A 21,795-nucleotide genomic window follows, 5' to 3' on the forward strand; every position below is an offset into this window, starting at 1 on the left:
AAAAGTTTAAGATAATAAGTAGATATTTGAATTTGTATCATAAAAGTAGTTAATGAATAATTAATAATCCCTAAAAAAATACAAGAGACAAAACAGTCAGTTTTTAGCACATAAGTGTCTAATCAATTAGAATAACAAAAAATGTTCTGAAGATAAAAATTTTGTATTTTTTCAGAAAATAATTACGAATTATCCAAAAAAAAAAGACACATTTTGCATTGTTTTTAATAGTTTGCATTGCAATAAGCATCCAATGCCGTTTTCGAAAACTTGGGAATGCCCAAATATGGCGGATATGCCAAAAAAAAAAAAATATAATAATAATTTTTTGAATATGTAGCATGAAAACAATTTTAAAATAATAAATCTTCATAAAATTACAATTTAGTTGAAAAGTTTTTAGCACATTTGCGTGCAAGTCAATAAATAAGATTAAGTTTTAAGAACAAAATTTTTCCTTTCCCAAAATAGTTTTTTAAAAATAATAATAATAATAAAATTGTAGCACATTTTGTGTTATTTTCATTAGTTTACAGTTAAAGAAAACATCCAATTTTGCTTTGCTTTGGGAAACTTAGGCATTTAAGGATCGTGTCTACTTCCACCTTGTGAATGACCAAACATGACGACTACGTTTCACACATAGCTGAAAAGACTTTTTGATCAAAAAAGATTTTCCCTGATCAATCCTCCCATCTTCAGGCTTGTGCTTCTGAAACAGTAAATTATCTTCTCCCCTGTTCAGTTTGTGCATAATTTCTGTTCTGTTCACCCGAGGAATTTTTTTATTGGGAACTATTGAGGGTCAAAAATGGTGACTGTGGAAGCTCTTTTGGGTCGCCACTTTTGTTATTGGCAGCGTCATTTTACTTCAAAATTTTAATTTTTTTTCAGGAAACATCGATAAAAATGAAGATTAAATCTCCTAGAACAAAATTCCCTGCAAAAAAATTGGAAAAAAAAAATTTGGAGCAAATTTGGAATATTCCCAGACTTTTCCCAGACATTTTTAACAATGTCATTTTCCCTGACAATTCCAGGTTTACCCGGAGCTTACGAACCCTGTCAAAAATAAGAAATAGTCAATTGACATAGCTGATGCAAAAATGTCACAACTTTCAAAATTAAAGCACCAAAAGAACAATAGTGGCAATAAAGAAATTTATCAAAGGAAAATTATTTTAGAATTGCACTTTAATGGTCTACAATAAACATTGCGAATAGCTACGGACACAATTGAAAAAAGAAATAAATAAACCAGTGATTCAGCATTTAACTTGAAAGTTTTCAGTTTATGAGTTTGATAAAATTAGAAAGGAATTTTATTTGCCTCTGAACAAAACCTATTAAGCATCAAAAATGAGGAAATATGTTTCTCATATTGGATACAAAGAGATCGTGTTATACAAAATGAAGGCATCAGAAGAAAAAATGACTAACAAAATGGTTTAAGAATTGTATTTAACAGGTCTGTACAATGAATAATAACAATCCATATATATAAAAATAAATGTTTGTCTGTACGTCATCCATGGACTCAAAAACTACTCGGCAGGTTTGGCTGAAACTTTCACCGTTTGTTATTTTTGGTACTGGGAATGTTTATAGACCAGTTCGAAAAAAAATCCGATCAATAGTTCCTTTTTTATTCAATTTAAGTCACAATCCATTGGATAAATACGAATAAAATTATCGGCTGCAGAAATTAATTCGCGTGAAAGATCTCATTGATAAGAAGTTAGCTGTTGCCATTTTTCTTGAGTTTGAACAAATAAATTCTTTCTTTATTGTTTTATGGCTTTTCATGCAACGGGGGGATTTAAAACTTTTTCTATTTGATATTTTTAGCGATTGATTGATCTTGCAAACTGCGTGAGTACAAAATTTGAGTATAGTCACGGCTTCACTTGATACCTGGACCGATTATTATGAAAACTGCTATATATATGTATTTTTCCACGGAGAAGGTGCATAATATGCTCATTGAAGCCACTCGCCACCAGGTGGCACTGCAGAGTAGCAACTTCTGCCCCGTTCAACCAATTGTCATGAAAATCAGTATAATGATGTAATTTTTTGTTGGCGTAGCAACGCGCGTCGGGTACAGCTAGTTAGAGACATGAATGCCAAAATTGGGGGTAATGGAAAAAACACTAGTGGTGGGAAGGTAAAAGCATAACGAATAACTCCGGATTTAAGGTGAAAAAATATGTGACATATTCATCCCTATAATATACCTCAATTATTTTAGAAAACACCAAAACGTTAAGATATATAAAATTCAACTTTATATGATGTTATTTTTCAAACACAAATGATAAGTTCTTATATTATGTGCTCATCTGTTTAAATTTAATATTTTTCCAAAAAATCTGTTAAATAATAAATAAGTATATAAGCAAAGACAAAAGTAATTAATAGTTTAGTTATTAAAAATAAAATAATCTAATCTGAGGTAGCACATGACAAAATAACTTCCAGTTTCTAAAACTATTAAGATATTTACAAGATGCAAAAGGATTTAAATCTCCAACACAGTTATCAAATTTTAGTGAAGCATGTTGAAGTTCATGTCCCCCCCCCTCAAAAAAAAAAACATTTACTAAAATTAAACATGAAATATGCTAATCTAAGGTAGCCAGGGGGTCATTCCAGGATTTTTTGTCAGGGTAGTGTTTTAGGAATTTTGTGAAAAATAATTTGGAATTTTGTGAAAACTAAAATGGAATTTTGTGAGAAAAAAAAATGCAATTTAGGTTTTGTTTTTTGACAAATCATTGAAGTTACACCGAATAATCGGCAACCGAAAAGTAAACAAACATATTTCTTATGCATGAAATGAAAGCTTCAACATAGTACCACAGACCAAAATAAATTCAAATTGTTTCTTATTAGTTTTATCACATTCATAGTTAATATTTATGTAAGGGAAGACACTCGGTTAAATTTATGCTTTATTGCTTTTCAATTTTTTGAAAATCTTATGACACACAACATTAGCCTCACTATTACAATTCATTTAAATATGATAGTGACTAGAAAAAAAAGAAAAGAAAACTCATAATGTCAAGTTGTAATAAATATAGTCAACTCTCGATAACTCAAACTTATTAAATTAGATAAATATATTCATGTAATTTTAAGAAAAATTTAATTTTTGTCAAAAATTTAAAGCTATTCACTTACAAATACAAAAGTCATTTAATGAGTTACATCATTTACAATATATTTTATTTTAAGTTTTACAGAAGAATACGTCTATTGCCAGTTGAATTAAAAATTGAAATAATCGCATCACATTCTTGTTGTGAAAGTTTTTCGGGGCCATTTAAAATAATTCTTAAATGCTTATCAAGAGATTTTTGTGACAACTTTGATCTTAATTCTGTACAAATTAAGTTCATCTGGGAAAACAGTCTTTCAACAGTAGCTGTTGAAGCTGGAATGATGGTAGAAATCTTAAAAAGCTTCATTAAGTTTGGATGCTGGATCCAATTTGATGGATCCTCTTCAAGAATTTGGAGAGCCTCCAGAGCATTTATTTTTTTTTTTTTCTAAAGTTCTTTGAGCTTCTTCTTTTTGATCTCTAAGCAACAGTTCTTGAGCACTAGAGGATTTCCTCATATCATACGATAACTTTGCAAGGGCTAGTTGGTTGGAAAAGTCAGCCTTCTCAGTTAGAACAGCTTCAGCATCAACTATTGGAGCAGAAACTTTCACAGCATTCCTAAACTCATTCTTTTGCTCTTTGCCATAAAATTCCAAGAGTGGATAAACATGTAGCATCCTTCATTTTTAAATCTATATCTAAGGAACTAAACATATCAAATGCACTCAAAACTTCACTAGAGATACTGAATGCAGTTATATCTCTTTTTTAAAGTCTATCATGAAATTTTTAAGGAACTTCTGTTTGAAGTCATTGATCAAGTCCTCTGTACAGGAATCTTTTTTACTTCTTCTTTTTCTACTCAACTCAGTATGCTCTGAAGAAAACAATAAAAATTTCGACACTTTTTGAAATTTGTAGCAGAACCCAAATTCTCAAGGAGTTCTTCAATTTCGGTACACGTTTGCGAAACTTTCTGTTCAACTAAACTGAAAAATATTGAAGAATTTTGTAGTCAAACGCTAAGTTTGTTGATAATTTTTAGAAAATTGCTTAGAAATAACATTGTGAGAATTCTAGAAGCTGCTCTCTAAGCCCTTTCAATTCGGGTTCCCTGGAATTAACAAACAGTGTATCCAAGGTTTCAACCAATTGTTGAAAATGAGAGCAGACTCTCTCACAAGCATTTCCATGAGACAGCCATCTTGTGACCGACACTTTAAGCATCTTCAAAGCTTTTTTGTCATAAACATTTTCCTGAATTTCTTTAAACACTTGCTGTTTAAAAGGGCTGTAGTGAAAAAGTTTCCACAAACTCACTAACAGACAGTCTACAGCTTTTAGCACATCATACTTTTTAACCAAATGAGAAAAAATCAGGGCTAACCTGTGATTACGGCAGTTGATGTACAAGCAGTGAGGCGAGAGATTTCGCATATGGCGTTGCACACCAGAAATCTCGCCACTCATAATGTTGGTACCATCCAAAGATAGAAAATTGCATTTGGAAATTGAAATTCCTTTTGCAGTCATAAATAACTCAATGGCAGAAGTTATTGATTCAGCATCCCCTTTAGTCAAGCTTATTATTCCTAGGAACTCTTCTTTTACTTCTGAAGCACCTTGCACCTTATATACCTTGCAATTAAAGCAAGTTGTTGGTGTTGAGCTTTGTCAGTTGACTCGTCTGCAAGTAACGAAAACTCGTCAACTAAACTCAAAGTCGTCAGTCTTTTCCTCAAGATATGAAGAAATTGCATCCATCAAGTTATCTACTGATACTCTTGACAAGTATGTAGCATTTTTTGCACACAGACTCAAGTAGCTCTCAATATCTGAATCACCTAATTCATTGCCAATGAACTTTACAAACGATTCAAAGTTCTCGGTTACTGCCCAATGCTTCTTTATCATAAAATATAGGATCTATATATATTTAGTTAGCACTTTTCTATTTTTTTCTTCTTTTTTTTCTAACACAAGGTTTGATCCCTCCACCAACTTCTCATGCAGAGACCTTTTTGAGGCAGAATTTGAAAATGAAACTGCCTGCTTGTGTTTTGCACTATTTTCATGTTTAGAAATACATCTATTAGGATGGTCTCCAAAGTTGGCAGCTAGGTTTATCCATGGCCCATCTTGGTAAAAAACTGAACAAAATTTACACAAAAAGCCATTTGCTGAGATGTTATAAAAAATCCACTTGTGTAGCTTTTCATATCTCTCGATATTTTTAGTTATCTTAATTCTGGAACCTTTTTTAACACATGAACTTGTACTAGGAAGGTTATCAGGTGCTATTTCTGGGTCCAAGCTTTTATCTAAATCATTTCTTTCATTTTCTCTGCACAAGCTTACACAAGGAATTATGTCAGGATCTTCTTCTTGGCGCATATTTTCATCAACTGAATCTGATGCAGTTGAGGGGGGTACAGGTGAATACGAAGCAGTAGAGGGTACAGGTGAATCTGATGCGGTAGAGAGTACAGGTGAAGCTGATGCGGTAGAGGGTACAGGTGAAGCTGATGCGGAAGAGGGTATAGGTGAAGCTGATGTGGTGGAGGGTGCAGGTGAAGCTGATGCGCTAGAGTTTTCGCAGGCTTTAAAAAATGTTGATAATTTAATGCACCCCTTTGCATCTGAAGGCTTGAATTTTTTAAGAAAATAATCGGAATTTCTGGTATTTCCACCCGATTGTGGACGGCCACGCATCATCGCAGTATCAAATAAAAAAATTAAAAAACTAGCTATAAATTTTTCTAAGATCACTATAACCTAAATAACTCTTAGTTATAGTTTTAAAAAGATGAGAATTCAATTAAAAATCATTTTTAGTTCATTTATTTGAACAGTTTAAGTTTAAGAATTCAATTGCATGCCGTGCATTTTTTCTACTACTTGAACTTGTTGTTTGCATAGTGTTGCCAAACTGGAGGTTTCAAAACCGCCAAGAAACATGATCATTCCGACTAGTGAAGTAAAAAAAAAGGCCGAAAATCAACTTAAAGTCATATTTTTTATTTTTTAGTAAATTTGAGAGCAAAAATAAAAGCTTTAAACAAAATTAAGATGGCATTCCTAGCTCAATGTTCCAACGTGGCGAGCAAAATAAAACACACCATGCAACAAGGCATCCGCCAACAACTTCCATTTCGTTGCCACACTGCTCGCAGTTCAAAATGGAAACCACCAATAAGCAAGCACGCTGCGCATTTGAAATTCCTTCAATCACGGAGAGTCACACATCATCCTGCCTCCGATACAATTGGATACAATCAATCCGATCCGATCAGCATACGTGCGCGTGACTCATTCCGCCCGGAGTGCCTAGGTGATCTGAGGTAGAAACAACTTTCAGTGACTGCTTTGCGAAATAGATTTTGTGAAAGGTCCGGTTTTAGTTACGGATTTTTGTGAAAGGTCCGTTCATAGGGGTCCGAATTTTGTGAAGGGTCCGTTTTTAGGGTTCGTAAATTTGTGAAGGGTCCGTAAACGGACCGAATTTCTGTCTAGATTGACCCCTGGTAGTATATGTGAAAATGACATCTGGTAGCCCAAAATATTAAAACATTTACAATATGCAAAGAGATTGAAATCTCTACCACAAGAAGCAATTTCCCATGAAGTTCGAGTAAGTTCAATGTTGAAGTTAACCACAGAACAGAAAGTAGTTTTTCCAACCACTGAACTGCTCATTCAATTTTGTGAGGAGAAAAAAAAAAAGAAAAGTAGAAAAGTGGATCAATACACTCAGACTGCCCCTTTATTTATCAGTGATATTAACTATCAATAATATAAGTTTAGTTTAAACTTACATCAGCATTTCAGAAAATAGAAAAAAGGCTTAGCTACAGCATTTTTATCAAATATTATACCTCTTCAGCTCCTTCATTTTCAGAACCAATTTGTGTTCCATTATCTGAATCTATCTCAGCATCAAAAGTCCTTTCCTCCGCTACAATGAATTTGCTTTCATTTCCTACAGACCATACATCTTCCTCAGTTGAATCTTTCACACAAGCCTGTTGATGAATAAAAAAACAAACTGTATAAGCATTATACAACAGTGTAGGGTTTTTAAGCTACACTGCATTTTTTTACAGCAAAAAAAAAAAAAAAAAAAAAGAAGAAGAAGAAAATTGTAATTACAATAGAAAGAAATAAGAAAATATAAGGTCATATTCAAGCAAAAGATATGGTATTGTTTCCACCCTCGAGTGCAGCCAGAAATACTTTCTGGAAGGGCTTTTTTATGATCAAAAATACCTTCTGGAGGGTTCTTTTTTTAATGAAAAAAACCTTCTGAAGAAGGTTTTTTGCTTAAAACAGCAATTTCAAATGCATAAACTACTGTATTAGAATTTATATTTATGTTAAAACCAATACCTCTAGAGGGTGTTTTTACCCTCAAAACCCCTTATTCACTGCGCCACTGTCTCCATCTAATAACAGAATGAAGAACTTATGTTATTTCCGATGAGCTGAATTTTGCCAAGTTTAATATTTTTACGATGTTAAGGAAAATTTCTTTGCTGACTAACTCTGGGCTGACTTTCTTTTGCAAATCAATGTAAAAGCATTATGGAGTTTAAACTAGTGGTTCTGGGAAATTTCTTTCCCCTCTTCGAAGTTGGAGCATTTTAGGAAGAGACAGTGAACAGAGGGTCAAAACTCTCTGGTATATACCACAAGATAAATAAACAAACCACCAATATCCCATGGGGTTTTTCAAAAGAAACTTCTTTTGAAACAAGTTCTTTTCGCCAGGAAACAAGTGAGCATGATAATTCACGGATAGAGGACCATAAGCAATAAAAAGTACACAAGTGATTTGATTTCTAATAAATCATCAAAAAGGATAATTTAATTCATACGGAGTATTGCGGTACAAATTATACTTAATACATAGGTTTACAATATAATACACATAGAACGATGCAGTGGTTTTTCACAACATATTAGACATTACCATAACATCATAAATTCTGACATTAAAATTTGTCTCTGTATTTTAAAGCAAAATTTTTTCTTGGGATTTAGAACATCATAAAGTACTAGATTGCTACCCAGTATTGCCTAGTTGCTTACTATACCACATACAGCGGAACCCTGATTTTACGTATTCTGTCGGACTACAGATAAAAAATACACCTAGCGAGAAAATGTAAAACCGGGGTCCGGGATGAAAATCAAAGCATTCAGCTTAAAAGTTAATATTGACTAGTGGAAGAAATTTGTAATCTTCATTTATTTTCTGTTTTTTGCATACATTTTCATTTATAGCTTATTCTATTAGAGCAATTTTTTGCAAATTTGCACCTTGGTTTACATTTGCAAAAAAAAAAAAGTTTCTGAGTTTTTTATGCTTTGACAATAAAGATAGTAAGACAGAACAGAAAGAATACCAGATTGGCTTCAAACAGCAGAGAAACAAATTTATCTCAAAAAAGACACTGAAAAAAAGTTTGTGAAACTTTTAGGGAAATACGATTTTGATGTTTTCAGAAAAACGCATTAGACGGATTTTCTGAAAAAAGGCAACGTTAAATGCAGAGTATTTTAACATTAGAGGTATACCAATTTTCTTGGATCAACAGAAAATCAGAAGATGGATAACATACCAAAGGAAAAATGTAAAATCGGGGTTTCACTATATCTCTTAGATAATTATGTGGATTAGTTTATTTACATGGGCGTAAAAAAAATTGCATCAACTCTGCCTCTGCTGTTCATGAGGAAAATACCGATTAAAAATTTCACTCAACCCTCACTTTTTACCAATTTTTAAAGTAATTTGAATTAAAAGGCGGCACATAAGTTAGGAAGGACCTTGAGTGACCCCAATGAAACCCAGGGGCTTCCCAGAGCATGATTTAAGAAAAAATGATGAACTGCAAAATTTTTTATAACTATGGCTTTCTTGACAAAAATTTTCCAAACTTGTCGATGATAAGCACTAAAATCAAATGTTAGGTATACTTTTTATGCTGACTGTGTTTACATTTTTTCCTAGTGATTATAAGTTGCTAATCATTTTTGTTTGCTTGCAACTTTAACAATTATACGTAACCTTCGAAGAAAATTTATCTTGGTTAGTTTTTTACTTTTCACTCAAACCAAATTTGTAAGCGGGAACTCGTTTGTGAAGAAAAGAGCAATTTAATAACTCACGTAAACTGTGGATTTATATAAGAAACATACATGCAAACACTTACATAGTTATTTTTACTCATATAGATTACTAAAATCTCATTTTAAATGTATAAAATATCTTTAACCCAGGGGAATGTGCGCTACCTGAGCGAACAATAAGATGTTCTAAGGGTCATTGAAGGACCTCAATTGAAAATCCAGCTACACAAATAAAAACATTATATATCTACTTGTTTACTGTTGAAACAATAGCGTTTTATAATTTCAATACCAATTAATTTCAGACAAAAATGAGAGCTTTATAGTACACCTACAATGAAAGCATTTCTACATTTGAGGCAGTGAGAAGCAAAGGGATACTAGTGAACATTTTTTAGTTTTGAGTAAAACACAGTTACAGATTAGCTCCTAGGTAGGCTTTCATTGAATTTTTTTTCTAAATCATGCTGTACAGCAGCAACTACCAGGGCTACTAGTACCATCTCTTGCCCCAAGACAGAGGACAGGTTCACCTACCATGTGTACTGGTTATCTCCAAATTTTTAATTTTGTCACTTATTTCCCTTTGCTTCTCACTGCCTCATTTGTTCTCTAAATCAAGTATATGTAGACACTGCGGGTAACGCTTTTTGAGTTTTACAAGCTTTGTAACAAATAAATGCAGTTACTGGTATTTTTAAGGCAGAAACATGTAAAATTAATGCAAAAAATATCTCATTTCTTAAAAAATGTTACATTTAAGGCAATTGCAATTCACTTTACTTCAATTTGTATCATCTTTTGCTGTAAAAAAAAAAAAAAAAAATCAGAGTTATTTCATTTTATTTTCAGAATCTCCACCTTCTTTTGATTCTGTATCATATACGCCGAAAATTTCAATGAAATTCCTTCTAAAATATCTGAAGCTCTATTTTCTTCATTGAAAAAACAATCATCTGCTTCAATTTCAGCAAAAAATGTATGCAAATGACCCATTTCTTCTTTTATGGATTTGGCATTACTATATATGTTTAAAAACTTCAATGCAGAACAGATAGAAGCAATTTAACTGTAATGGCTACTTGAAATAGTTGGTCTATGGAACAAACAGAAGGATGAGCAGGGTCATTCTATGATTCCAGAAACTGATTAAATGTGCATTAGTAAAGCAAATGCTGGAAATACCTTTTAACTGCTAACAAGAGGTAGATGGGGGGACCAAACTCGGCTACTGCTAAGAAAAGAATGAACTGATGGCTAGGTTTTTGGCAATTATAATTTGCAGATTAATTGGGATCATAAAATGACCCCAGGCATTCTCCCAGGTTAAAAAAGAACTTTCAATTGCAACAAATTCTGATAAATTCATATCTGGTGGCTGAACAATCAGTATTAGGGAGAATATCGGAAAAATTGCCAATTTTACAACAAAAATTTCAACTTTTAAAGATATTTAGAAAATGAAATTAATAAGATATGTTATATATATATATAACTACAAATTTGTAATAGATATTGTTTCAAATTAGGGGGCAAGGTCAAGGTGAGAATTTACCTCAATTTTAGGAGGGCTGTAATTTTTATTGAAATATCCTAATGAAAGCAAAAGCAAAGAAAGAAGATTGAAAATTATTTTAAAAGCCCTTGCTTAAATTAACTAAACATTTTATTTCTTAATAAACAGAAGATGGCAACAGATAAAAATTTTAAATCATTGAGATTTTTTCTGATCATTTGCTAACAATTAAATTGCGAGAAATACACAGATGACAATTAAATATGATTTATCTTTCTTATTGTTTCAAGTGAATACAAGAAAATTTGCAAAATCATAACTTTATGTCGTTCAAATGTTATGATACATTAAGAATTTGGGTTGAAAAAGTTTTTTTTAATAGCTTATTAGAGTCTCAAACTTCCAACTAAATTCACATCTTGTATTTAATGAATCTATAAAAAAAAGTTTTAAAAAAATATCACGAAATAAATTTGCATGAGATGATAAATAAAGTTACAAACAAATATGAAAATAAACAGCTTGCATTTACCAGAGTTATTACTACAATTTATGTAAATAAAACAGAGAATATATATGGGTGATTATCCAAAAACCTGACATTTTCGAATCACATTTTTTTTTTTTTTTTGAAAATAAAAATGCTTTAAAAAAAATAAGAATTAAAAAAAGAAAGAAAAAATTCTTATTCTTTGTTATGAACTTATTAAGGGAAAATAAGTGAACTCACTTTAACTATGCTACACCTCTCAAAACAGGGGGTCAAATTTTCACACACCAGGAGAGTGACAAGCAGCTCCAGGTGAGTGACAAAATGAGTTCCATCAAAGGTTGTCAAAAATTTAGTTATGGTAATAAAATAACTGTAACCTCAATCAAAAAGTATGTTATTGCATGACAAAACAAAATCTATGTAAAACTTCCCTTAACGGACACTCCCAAATAAACAAACATTTCTTCGAGTCCCAGTCTCTTTACATAGTTTTTTCCACATTATTCACTTTGAATATCTTACACGGCAAATAATGAAGTTTCTTACACTCCATATAATGAAGTTAGTTTTTAAAAAAAGGTTTCAATTGCTATACTAAAATTCTAAACAAACAAAAAAATAAATAAATAAATAAAAAATAATATTAACAACAATAATAATAATAAAAATTTTCACATAAAGTTCTATTGTTCATTATTTCTTATCATCTATTTTAGAAAAGTATTTACATAGTTCTAAAAAGTTAGGCTCTAATTTATCCAAGTCAGAAATTTAAAACAACTTCATTTACCTATTCGAGCAACATTTGGTTAAACATGTCTAATGAATAAATATCTTTTGGAATGTTTCGTCTGAACTACAAGAAAAAAAAAATTAAATAAATAGGCTTATTCCACTGATACATTTTTTATTTATCGTTTGCCAAATTTAACTTTATTTTTTTCAATCAATCTTATTTTTCAACTAATGTATTGGAAATAATTCCTTTTATTCTACAGAATGCATTACCAGTGCTTGAGAAATAATGCTAGGAGAGTGATTTTTTGCACAAGAGTATGACATTTTTTAGGACAAGAGTATGACATTTTTTAGGACAGGAGTATGACATTTTTTAGGACAGGAATATGACATTTTTAGGACAGGAGTATGACATTTTCCATAAAATTTGCCTGTTACATAAGCCCAGGATCATATTTAAGGTAAATAACATTTTTCTATTCTAACCTCTTAAGTCAACCACACACTATGAGTAGAGTTTAAATTTTCCATTTATTTAAAACAGAAATATTGTCCAGGAGAATGACAGCGAAAATGTTACATACCCTATTCTTGAACTTCAAAATGTTAATGAGAACAGCAGACAAATCAAATTAACAAAATGCTCAAGGAATCTAACAAAATGGTGATAATAAACAGTTTTATAGTACAGCAGATTAAAAATTCCCTTTTTTATGCATAATAGTTGAACTCATTCTTAGGACAGGAGAATGACATGAAAATCTGAGGACAAAGTTTAAAATGATGTACATTGATTATTTAAATTTATTTAAAGAATGCTATTTTACACCTTTAAGTATGCTTAATTTTGTACTACAAATTGAATTTGTAGACTGTTGATATAACATTTTGAAATGATTTAAGGCCAACTGAAAAGCGGACGGGTACACGCAAAAAATGTGACTTTCTGGCTATTCAAAAATTTTTGTAGAAAAAACTAAATGAGTTATTATTTTAATAAGAGTAGAATAACATCAGATAAGTTATTCCTAACTATTTAAAAAAAAGGAAAACACTTTCTGGGTTACACAATTTGGTACAGATGTGATATACCCCCCCCCCCCCCCCCCCCCCCATTTGGCAACATACGATTTTTTGCACAAAATTGAAATATTTTTCTCGCCAATGAGGCGATAACTTTTAAAGCATGGCATCCCTGGTGAAATTAACCCGTGTTTCGCAACCCGAAGGCAATCTTGTTCAAACTTGTTTACTTGAGTTGTTTACTCGGTTTTACGTAGGAGAGATAGATGTTGTTTTGCGCAAGATACCTAATAGGAAAGCTTATTTCGTGTTAGTTTAAATTCAGTAGTTGTGTTTTGAAGTAAAAACATTAGAAAATGCCAGTTTTTTCAAACTTGAACGTTAATTAAAAGTTAACTCCATCGTGGTGTGTATCTGTAATGTGCCATTGTCATATAATGTATTGTTTTAGACTGAGTGTGAGGATTTATACCATAAAAAGGTAAGTTCTTTATTTTTACAAATCCTTGAGGCGGTCTTGTAGTTTTTAACTGTATTTTTACTGTATGTAAATTAATTTTACAAAAATAGTATGGTTATTTTGTTCCAAAAGTTAATTCTTATCGATGCCACGAATTATTTACACATTCTATGAACGTGCCTCCTTTAGGTACTGAATTTCTGAAAATAAGTTGACAGCATTTTATAGAAATATAAAGGTGTTATTTTATGTAAAATATAATAGGTATTTTGAAAGCATGTCTGGATAGCAAATAAATGTATGGTATTTTTGTATTGTTTATGCTTAGGATGGTTCTGTTGAGACATTTTTACTTTTCATACATCATACATTTGAGTAACTAAGCGCTTTATTGGCTGAAATAGTTATTGATTTTGGGGATGTTTTCCTCTTTAAACATCGCAATTTGAATCGCTTTGCTCTTTTTTAGCAGAATATGAGAAAAGTTTTTGTTCGATGAAATGCATGTTGGAAAATAGCTTTTCTTTCTATTGGTACATATTTCATTGGTGACCTGTTATAGTAATTTGTCAATTTAAGCATTTTAAATACTTTCTAGTAATTGTTCTTTGTGTACAAAAACTTTCTAGTTTCTGGTATTTTTGAAGCGTATATTCGTGATGTTTTTTGTTGTTTTATGTTGCTTTTATATATATTGTGTTCTGAAGTGCTTTGATCATGTTTTTTTCTCTGATTTTTTCCTGTTGGCACTAAAAATGCACCACTAAGAATGATGTATGACATATGTTGTCATACATCGTTTTCTTGGCGACGCTTTCTTGGCACCAACAGGAAAAGTCACCAAGGGTGGGGTATATCACATCAGTTCCCACAATATTTGTACTAGGCAACTGGGACATAACATTGTTAGGATTTTGGAGAATCACCCATATGTGTGTGTGTGTACGTTCTCTATACAAATACACCAAATTTGGCAGGGAGGTACTTGGGCACCCACCAAGGAACTTAGGGGGTTTTCAAACACTAAAAATGTACCGAACCGTTCAAATTTAAATTTTAGTACCCAAAAATGGCACTAAATGGCTTTTTACTTGAAATAAAATACCAATTTTCTTGATTTAAGTCTCATTGGAAAGCTTGCGAAAAATACCCCTGAAGTTGATTTACTTCCCTCGAATTTCTTAAAAATCAGGGCTGTAAAATCACCATGAAAAACATTATAAGCATTGTTAAGCCTAATCGAACATCAAAATCAAATCGGAAATTCATAATTCACCATTCAGCTTATTTAAATTAGCATGAATAAAATCATTGAACTGAAAGATCTGTTGCCTATTTTTTTTCCCTCGACTGTGAACAAATAAAATTCTTGCTTTTGCTTTGAGGTAAAATTTTCTCCTTTTGATTATTTTTTGGCCTTTCTTTTTCTTTTTTTTTTTTTGTACTGACAGCAGAAGATAATCAAAGATTTTAGCTGATTAATGGAGGATATAATTTAATTTATTTCGGACTTTTAGATTTGCTGTTAACGAAATTTAAGAATCATTTTGACAGCAATTTTTACAGTATTTTTTCTTTCTATTATTTAGGCCTAATTGTTGAACACCCGTCACTTGATATATATTTTATTTTCGAGGTAGATTGTGCAAAGCCAGGCTAAGCAGCTAGTCATAGAATAAACTAAACGCAATAATCAAATGATTATCAAGTAACTTTCATCCCAGCTGAACAATTTTTTTTTTTTGGGGGGGGGGGTGGATTATTATCAAGGACAAGTGAACAAGTGAATAGATCAATAAATTTTTTAAGAGTAGATCTAGACAATATTAATTACCTGAATACTTTCAGCAGAGCCTGATGTAGCACATCGAAGAGGAGATGTAGGGATGTACAAAACCATAGGTGAATGTTTATTACAAGTGCACACAGAAGAATAACTTTCTGAACACTTTCTTTTTCTGGTAGTCTCTTCTGGTTCTGTAAGAAAATAGGGAATTAATGGACTTTTATTTTTCAAAGAAAAAAAAAATACAGAAGAGAGATTAAAACAGTACCAATACCAATTTCAAATGCAATTATAATGCAAAGTTTTACTGCATTATTAAACTGAACAACCAGCATTTTATGATGTTTTAAAATTCTAAAAACTACACAAGAAAATATTTTTCTGGAAAAAATTGCTAAAAATGTAAAATATTTCAACTATTAACTGAACTATGAAAATATTTGAATTACACTGGCTCATGGGGAATGGTTAAACTCTCATTATATAGGTTCAGAGAATTGTTTTATGATAAATACTGATATGCATTCAATGCTATAAGAAAAAAATGTACTACTAAACAGCAGCAAACTGTTGTGGGAATTGGGACTGGGAGGTGGATATGGGAGAGGCGGGGTCATGATTTACACCTAAAACCATCCACACGAATAAAATGCAAACAATTGCAGCAATCTTTTTAATTCATTTTTTAAAAAAATAAGTAAACATTTAAAATACTTCTTTTCATTGTTCATGAAATTAGCAACATTTTCCCCCTATTAGGTGCATTGTTCCTGGCCGATTTGGTGCTTTTTATTGACATTCAAGTAGTTTCAGAATTTGTTTGCACTCAAAACTGTAGTGGGGGGAGGGTCGTTCCTCAGCATGAACCCCCCTCCTAAAGTGATAGTGTGCATCCGCCTTGATTGTGTCATCAATGGGGATTAAAGTTGGTTCTCAATGACTTACAAATTTGCAGATCAAGTTGAAGTCTGGTGAAAATGAGCTTGCTGTGGTCTAAAATTAAAAGTTAGCAAAGTGAGTATTCGCAATTGCTGTTAAAGTCACGAGGATGCACAGACTGCTGTCTTTTTTTTTTTTTTACTGTACAGACAGTTGTCCCTTTTTTACTCTATATAGTAAAAATTATCTCCATATTTCACGTTCATAACAACTATTCAATGCACTTAGCACAAGTAAATTCCCACAGCATACATTTTAAGTCAACACCAAAATTTTACTATTAGCATACAAATTTCAAATCATTTGGAACCTTTAAAAGTGCAACTAACATGTCATTCATAAAAAATACAGCAAGTATTGGTCTGAACTTATGTATATCTTCAAGGCAATAAGACTCATTTGAGAGACATGAAAAAAATAACAGATGACTTTTTCAAAGTTATCCATTTGATTATATCAAATGAAGACTACTATGCTTCTTTACGAATGCCATGATGAACCAAACATCTTGAATTCTTTCTTGCTCAAAAAATTCTTTTCTTATTAATTTTAATACACTTGAAAGGAAGTTTCCAAGATAGTAAGAAATATATTAAAACATTAATTATTAAGAAGTACAGTAAAGTACTTGAATTTTTTAAACTTTATGAACAGCTGTTAAGAAATGATTTTTAAACTATCAGATGCTATGTTTTACAGTGCTTTAGAACAATTTTTGGTAGATTAAGAAATTCTTTAAGTCCTTTTCAGGAAAATGAAAATCAATTATGGAAAACAGTACTAGGTCCTTTAAAGCTCATGAAAATTATGAATTATCTATAATTTTAAACAAAATACAATTATATGAACAACACTGATAAATTTCACAAAATATTAAAATGCTGCTCTTACCATCTGGTGTTCGTTTTGCTGTGCTATCAGATATGGCTTTCATCACTTCAGGAAATGCTTTTTCACAGAAATATCATATTAATTGCAAAGCACATTTTAATAAAACATAAATAATTTTAAAGAGTTATGATACATATCTACTTATTCTCTAGAAGCAAGCTTTAAAAATTAAAAAAAAAAAAGCTTTGTTTCTCAACAAACATCCAAAGCTAAAGTGAAAAACTTTCTTATTCGCATTTGCTTTCTTATTTGCATATGATCTACTTGTCCATTTGAAGAGGAAAGTACTTTGCTGTAATGCTTCAGCATGAAAAGTCTTTACTTCATTATTTTTATATCTTTAACAGCAATGCCACATGAACACGACAAAAATCCAAAGTTAGTTGCAATACCTAAGTCTTAAACAAAACATTAAAAACAAGTTGAAATCATTCCGCTTCTATTCCACTGCAATTGCATACAGCTGTATCTTGAACATCATCTGAGGGATTCTCAAAGTAAATGAAGATTCTAAATTCACATTGTTGTTCCATCTTCAAGATGAATATATTCAAGTTAATAATGCCTAAAATTTCAACTGATAGCAAAAATTAATGAATAAATAAATAAAAATTGTAGCTTCATATATTACAATTTAAAAAAAAATCAACTATAAATGTCAAAGCTTCATTAATCTGTTTAGTAAGAGCAATTATAAAGAATACTGCATATAAAACATTTTTGAAGCAAAACTTTGAAATTCTTAAGTGTAAAGCATACTACATGCTATTTTTGTAATTATTTAATTTTAAAAGTAGGTATGATACAAGAAAACATTAAGAATGTTTGAAATTCTATGTAGTATTAGAGAAATCTGATACTTGGTACATTTTTTCTACAAATTTACAGGATTGAATCCTTCATGACAAAGCAACATACAAGGAAAAAACGCATACAAGTTTGTTGCTAAACTTCAGAGGAAAGAAATGAGACAATCACAAACAGTCAAATGACAAATTAAGATAAATATAATTAAGGGGATTTGCAACAAAACTACAGAAAGAAATAGATTAATTTATTGAACAAACATAAAGCGAAGTTACACAGCATGGGATGGAAAAATAAAAATAATACATACTGGGGAAATAAAAATGAAATAAGTTAAGAAGCATATTACTATTTTTAAATATCTCTAGAAAAAAGACTAAGGAAGCAAAATAATAATGATTTAAAAGTAAAAACCAAAATATACATTCAAAAGCAACACTTTTACTGAAAAAAAAAACTTAAGAGATAGTTACCAAGATAAGTTTAAAGCAAGCTACTACAGTAAATAATAAACTACCGACAATTGTCACTTTTATATTTTACTAGCAAACATACTCAGAGTTTCCTAGGTCAGTAATAATATTGAGAAACTATTTATACTTTCCTTCATTTATTTTTAGCTGTGCTCCGCGGTTTCACCCGCGTTAATAAGACAACAATGTATTAAAAAACTGTTTGAGGTACTTCACGCTATGATATATATATGATACATATATAGTAAAAAAATACACACCCTTATCCACATAGCTGTTTTCCATTAAATAAGGAAAAAAAAAACAATGAAAATAATTGAAATCCCTTGATTTATAAATTAATTTTTAAGTGGTCGGGGTGATTAATGCTGAAAATCATCAAGTTTGCAGCGGGTCTCGGGTTTCAACCCAGCACTTTACCGACTGAGCTATTCGGGAAACAAAAGTTTGAACTGTTGATGCAACAAAAAATGCATGGGCAGTTCTCAAAAGGTGGGAACAAAAAAGTTAACTTTGAGCAATTTCAAAAATTTTCAAATTTAACATCAATTTTGCTTTTATTCCATAGTATGCATACCTAGAATACAATATATGAACATGAAAAGACAGCAGGTATTTGTAAAAATTGTTAATTAGCAAATTAAATCAGCAGTCTGTAGGTAACAGATTTTGGACATTGTTGTCCTGTAGGTAACGAATTTTGGACATAATTATAATGTTAGTTTCACCATTTTTGACGATTGTTAATCTGATTTTTAACTTTTCCAATGAAAAATTTATTTACTACTTTTTGAATTTTGCAATTTAATAATAAAGAGGATATTAATGAAGTACTTGAATGGCTATACATTCTGCTCTTTACACATAATAAAGTTTTGGAATGATTTTGAAATAGTTGATGAAAGGTAAAAAAAAAATGGCTTCATGGAAATAACTACACAAACTCGTAGTTTGATTTATTGGGACAAACAGGAAATAAAAATGGAGACAAATAAATATGACATATACATTTTTAAAGGAAAAATAAACAAAATATGCTTTAAGAAAGTATATAAAAAGTGACACCAGTTTTAATAATGAATATTTTTTCTAATGTCATAAGAATTAAAACGATGTCTAAAAAAAAATTATTGAAAAAAGAAATTTGTATTTCTATTTGGAGATCGTTAAATTATGTTTCCAAAAGAAAGAGAAAATAATTTTTTTTTGGGGGGGGGGGGGGGGAATTGCTAGCGCAGGTGATAAAGTCGCCAAAACTGGTGCAGCTGACGATAAACTACATTTGTCAAACTGGAATTCCCCTCTGGTAAACTTTAGCGTATACTGTGTTGTCGCCAAGGGAGGTTTGCTTAGCGATTTTAGTGCAAAAGGCTTTCATTACGATCATAACCAGCCATGTTTCTAGTGTAATTTATGTATTGTTCAATGTGTAACGTATTAATTATGCAAAATACCAATGGATTAAAAAAGATAACATTATAATAACCTTTTTTATTGAGGTTAAAAGACAGTGAATCATCAAAAATTATGAATAAACGGACAGAATTATCGGCGTCAAGATCGTAACGCCATTTGGATATCTCACATGTATTTTAATAAAAGTAATTTTTCTTCTATGATACTGTATAAAAGCTTATGAAAACATTTTTAAACAGCTAAAAATTGATTCTGAGGATCTATAAATACCTTTAAAACGAAAACACCATGTACTTAGTTCTCAAATAATAGCATTGTAAAGATCGTAACTTTTGGACATGCATCAAATTTCAAACTTACTTTTTTCTAAAATCGTCTACAAAGTAAATAATGTCTTTACTTTTGTTATTTGTGTAAAATATTAACAAAAATTATTCAGTGTAAGATTCATACCTTTAATTTCTTTTTTTTTTTTTGAAACGTATGGAAATAATTTAAAAAAAAAAAAAAATTAATGGTACATTTGCTAAGTTAACGTTTTGGTACGTCCAAAATTGTGCCTTTTAGCAAAGAAAATTTTTTTTAAGGGCATTTGAAGAGCATTTTTTCCATAATTTATGTCAATTCTTGTCTCTATACAGTATTAATTTAACTCAAAAATTTTTCAGTTAATTAAAATGAAAGTTATTTGGTGTTGAAGCTTCGAAGTTGAAGTCTGAGTTTGCTCCCACCTTTTGAGAACTGCCCGCATCATGATTATCACTTGATTTAATTTCTATTTATTGCTGCTCCACTCCTATTAGTTATAGAGTGATGTTATATTGCCTATAGCCTTCCACAATAAATGGACTATTCAACACAAAAGGAATTTTTCAATTTGAATCAGTAATTCCTGAGCTTAGTGCATTCAAACAAATTCTTCAGCTTTATATTATTAGTATAGATTTTGAATATGTCCTTCTTTAACAGTACAAAAATAATAGTTTCACATGAGGTACAGTCTGGCTCCAATGAGATGATATTTAATTATAAAAAATGACTTTTAAAGCTTGTTAACTATACATTATTAAAACTACAAGATATAAAATCCAAGCAATTGATGTGATCAATTACATTGATATATTTTTGACAAGTATCTTGATGCATGAATGAATTGATACACATGCTATGCTCCATCACTAATAGAATGGTTGATTTTAATTCTAAACTAGGATGGAGTATATACATTTAAAAATAAACTTGACCAAGATTTGCAACTCAGTTGGGGTTTTATAGTTGAAGTGTACAATCTTAAGACTCTATTAGCTGTTTTCAGTTCTATTTAGCACACCGAGTTTGTGGTTAGCATACTCCTTATTTTAAGGAATGATAAGGAGGATAAGATAAGGAGAAACATACTCCCCATTTTAAGGCATGTGAAATTAGTGAGATAAGTAATAATTATTGTTGGTCTTGACTCAATATTGTTGGGTCAACTTGCAATCAACTGGCTTAAAACTAACTATGGGTCATTTTTCAGAATGAAATTTAATGAAAATGACAAAGCGAGAAAGTATGCTTGACTACATATTTAGGCATACTTCTGATTTTCTATGGAAGAAATAAGTTTAGAGCATTTCTTTTTCACCCATCTTTTAAAAACTTTTAGAATTAGGAACATAAATATGAAAATTGATCATCTTACTCTTTTGATGTAAGATTTTAACACTATTTTCTTCTGATTAAAAAAGGATTTCATTGCAGTTACTAGAAATAAATATTTTTGTCTCGGAAGAAAAAGTTTCAGAACACTTTTTCATGCTTGGGGCTGTGATTAATGATCTTATTTGTCTACTCTTTAATCTTTACATTAATCTTTATACTAACTTTTCATTTGGGCTGAAACTATGACAAAAAAAAATAAACTTCATACTGCCTACATTGCATACCTTTGCCAGTAGAAATAAATTTCATCTTTACGAAAAATTCAATGAAATTAAAAGTTCTCCAAAGAACTATGAATGTATAATCTG

The 21,795-nt window shown here is 30.8% G+C and overlaps 1 protein-coding gene across 1 annotated transcript in view; it reads right to left on the reverse strand.

The window, feature by feature from the left end:
* The window catches only part of LOC129218983 (E3 ubiquitin-protein ligase Mdm2-like), a 95,815-nt gene that overhangs the window by 15,081 nt on the left and 58,939 nt on the right, over nucleotides 1-21,795 (reverse strand). Inside the window, exons 6-8 of the mRNA XM_054853302.1 lie at nucleotides 17,088-17,144; nucleotides 15,291-15,448; nucleotides 6,985-7,131 (exon numbers count right to left, since the gene is read on the reverse strand). Of these exons, the coding sequence (XP_054709277.1) occupies nucleotides 6,985-7,131; nucleotides 15,291-15,448; nucleotides 17,088-17,144 (362 nt within the window). The remainder of the gene's footprint in view (nucleotides 1-6,984; nucleotides 7,132-15,290; nucleotides 15,449-17,087; nucleotides 17,145-21,795) is intronic.

Source organism: Uloborus diversus, chromosome 3 (assembly GCF_026930045.1).
Source record: "Uloborus diversus isolate 005 chromosome 3, Udiv.v.3.1, whole genome shotgun sequence".
Taxonomy (NCBI): domain Eukaryota; kingdom Metazoa; phylum Arthropoda; class Arachnida; order Araneae; family Uloboridae; genus Uloborus; species Uloborus diversus.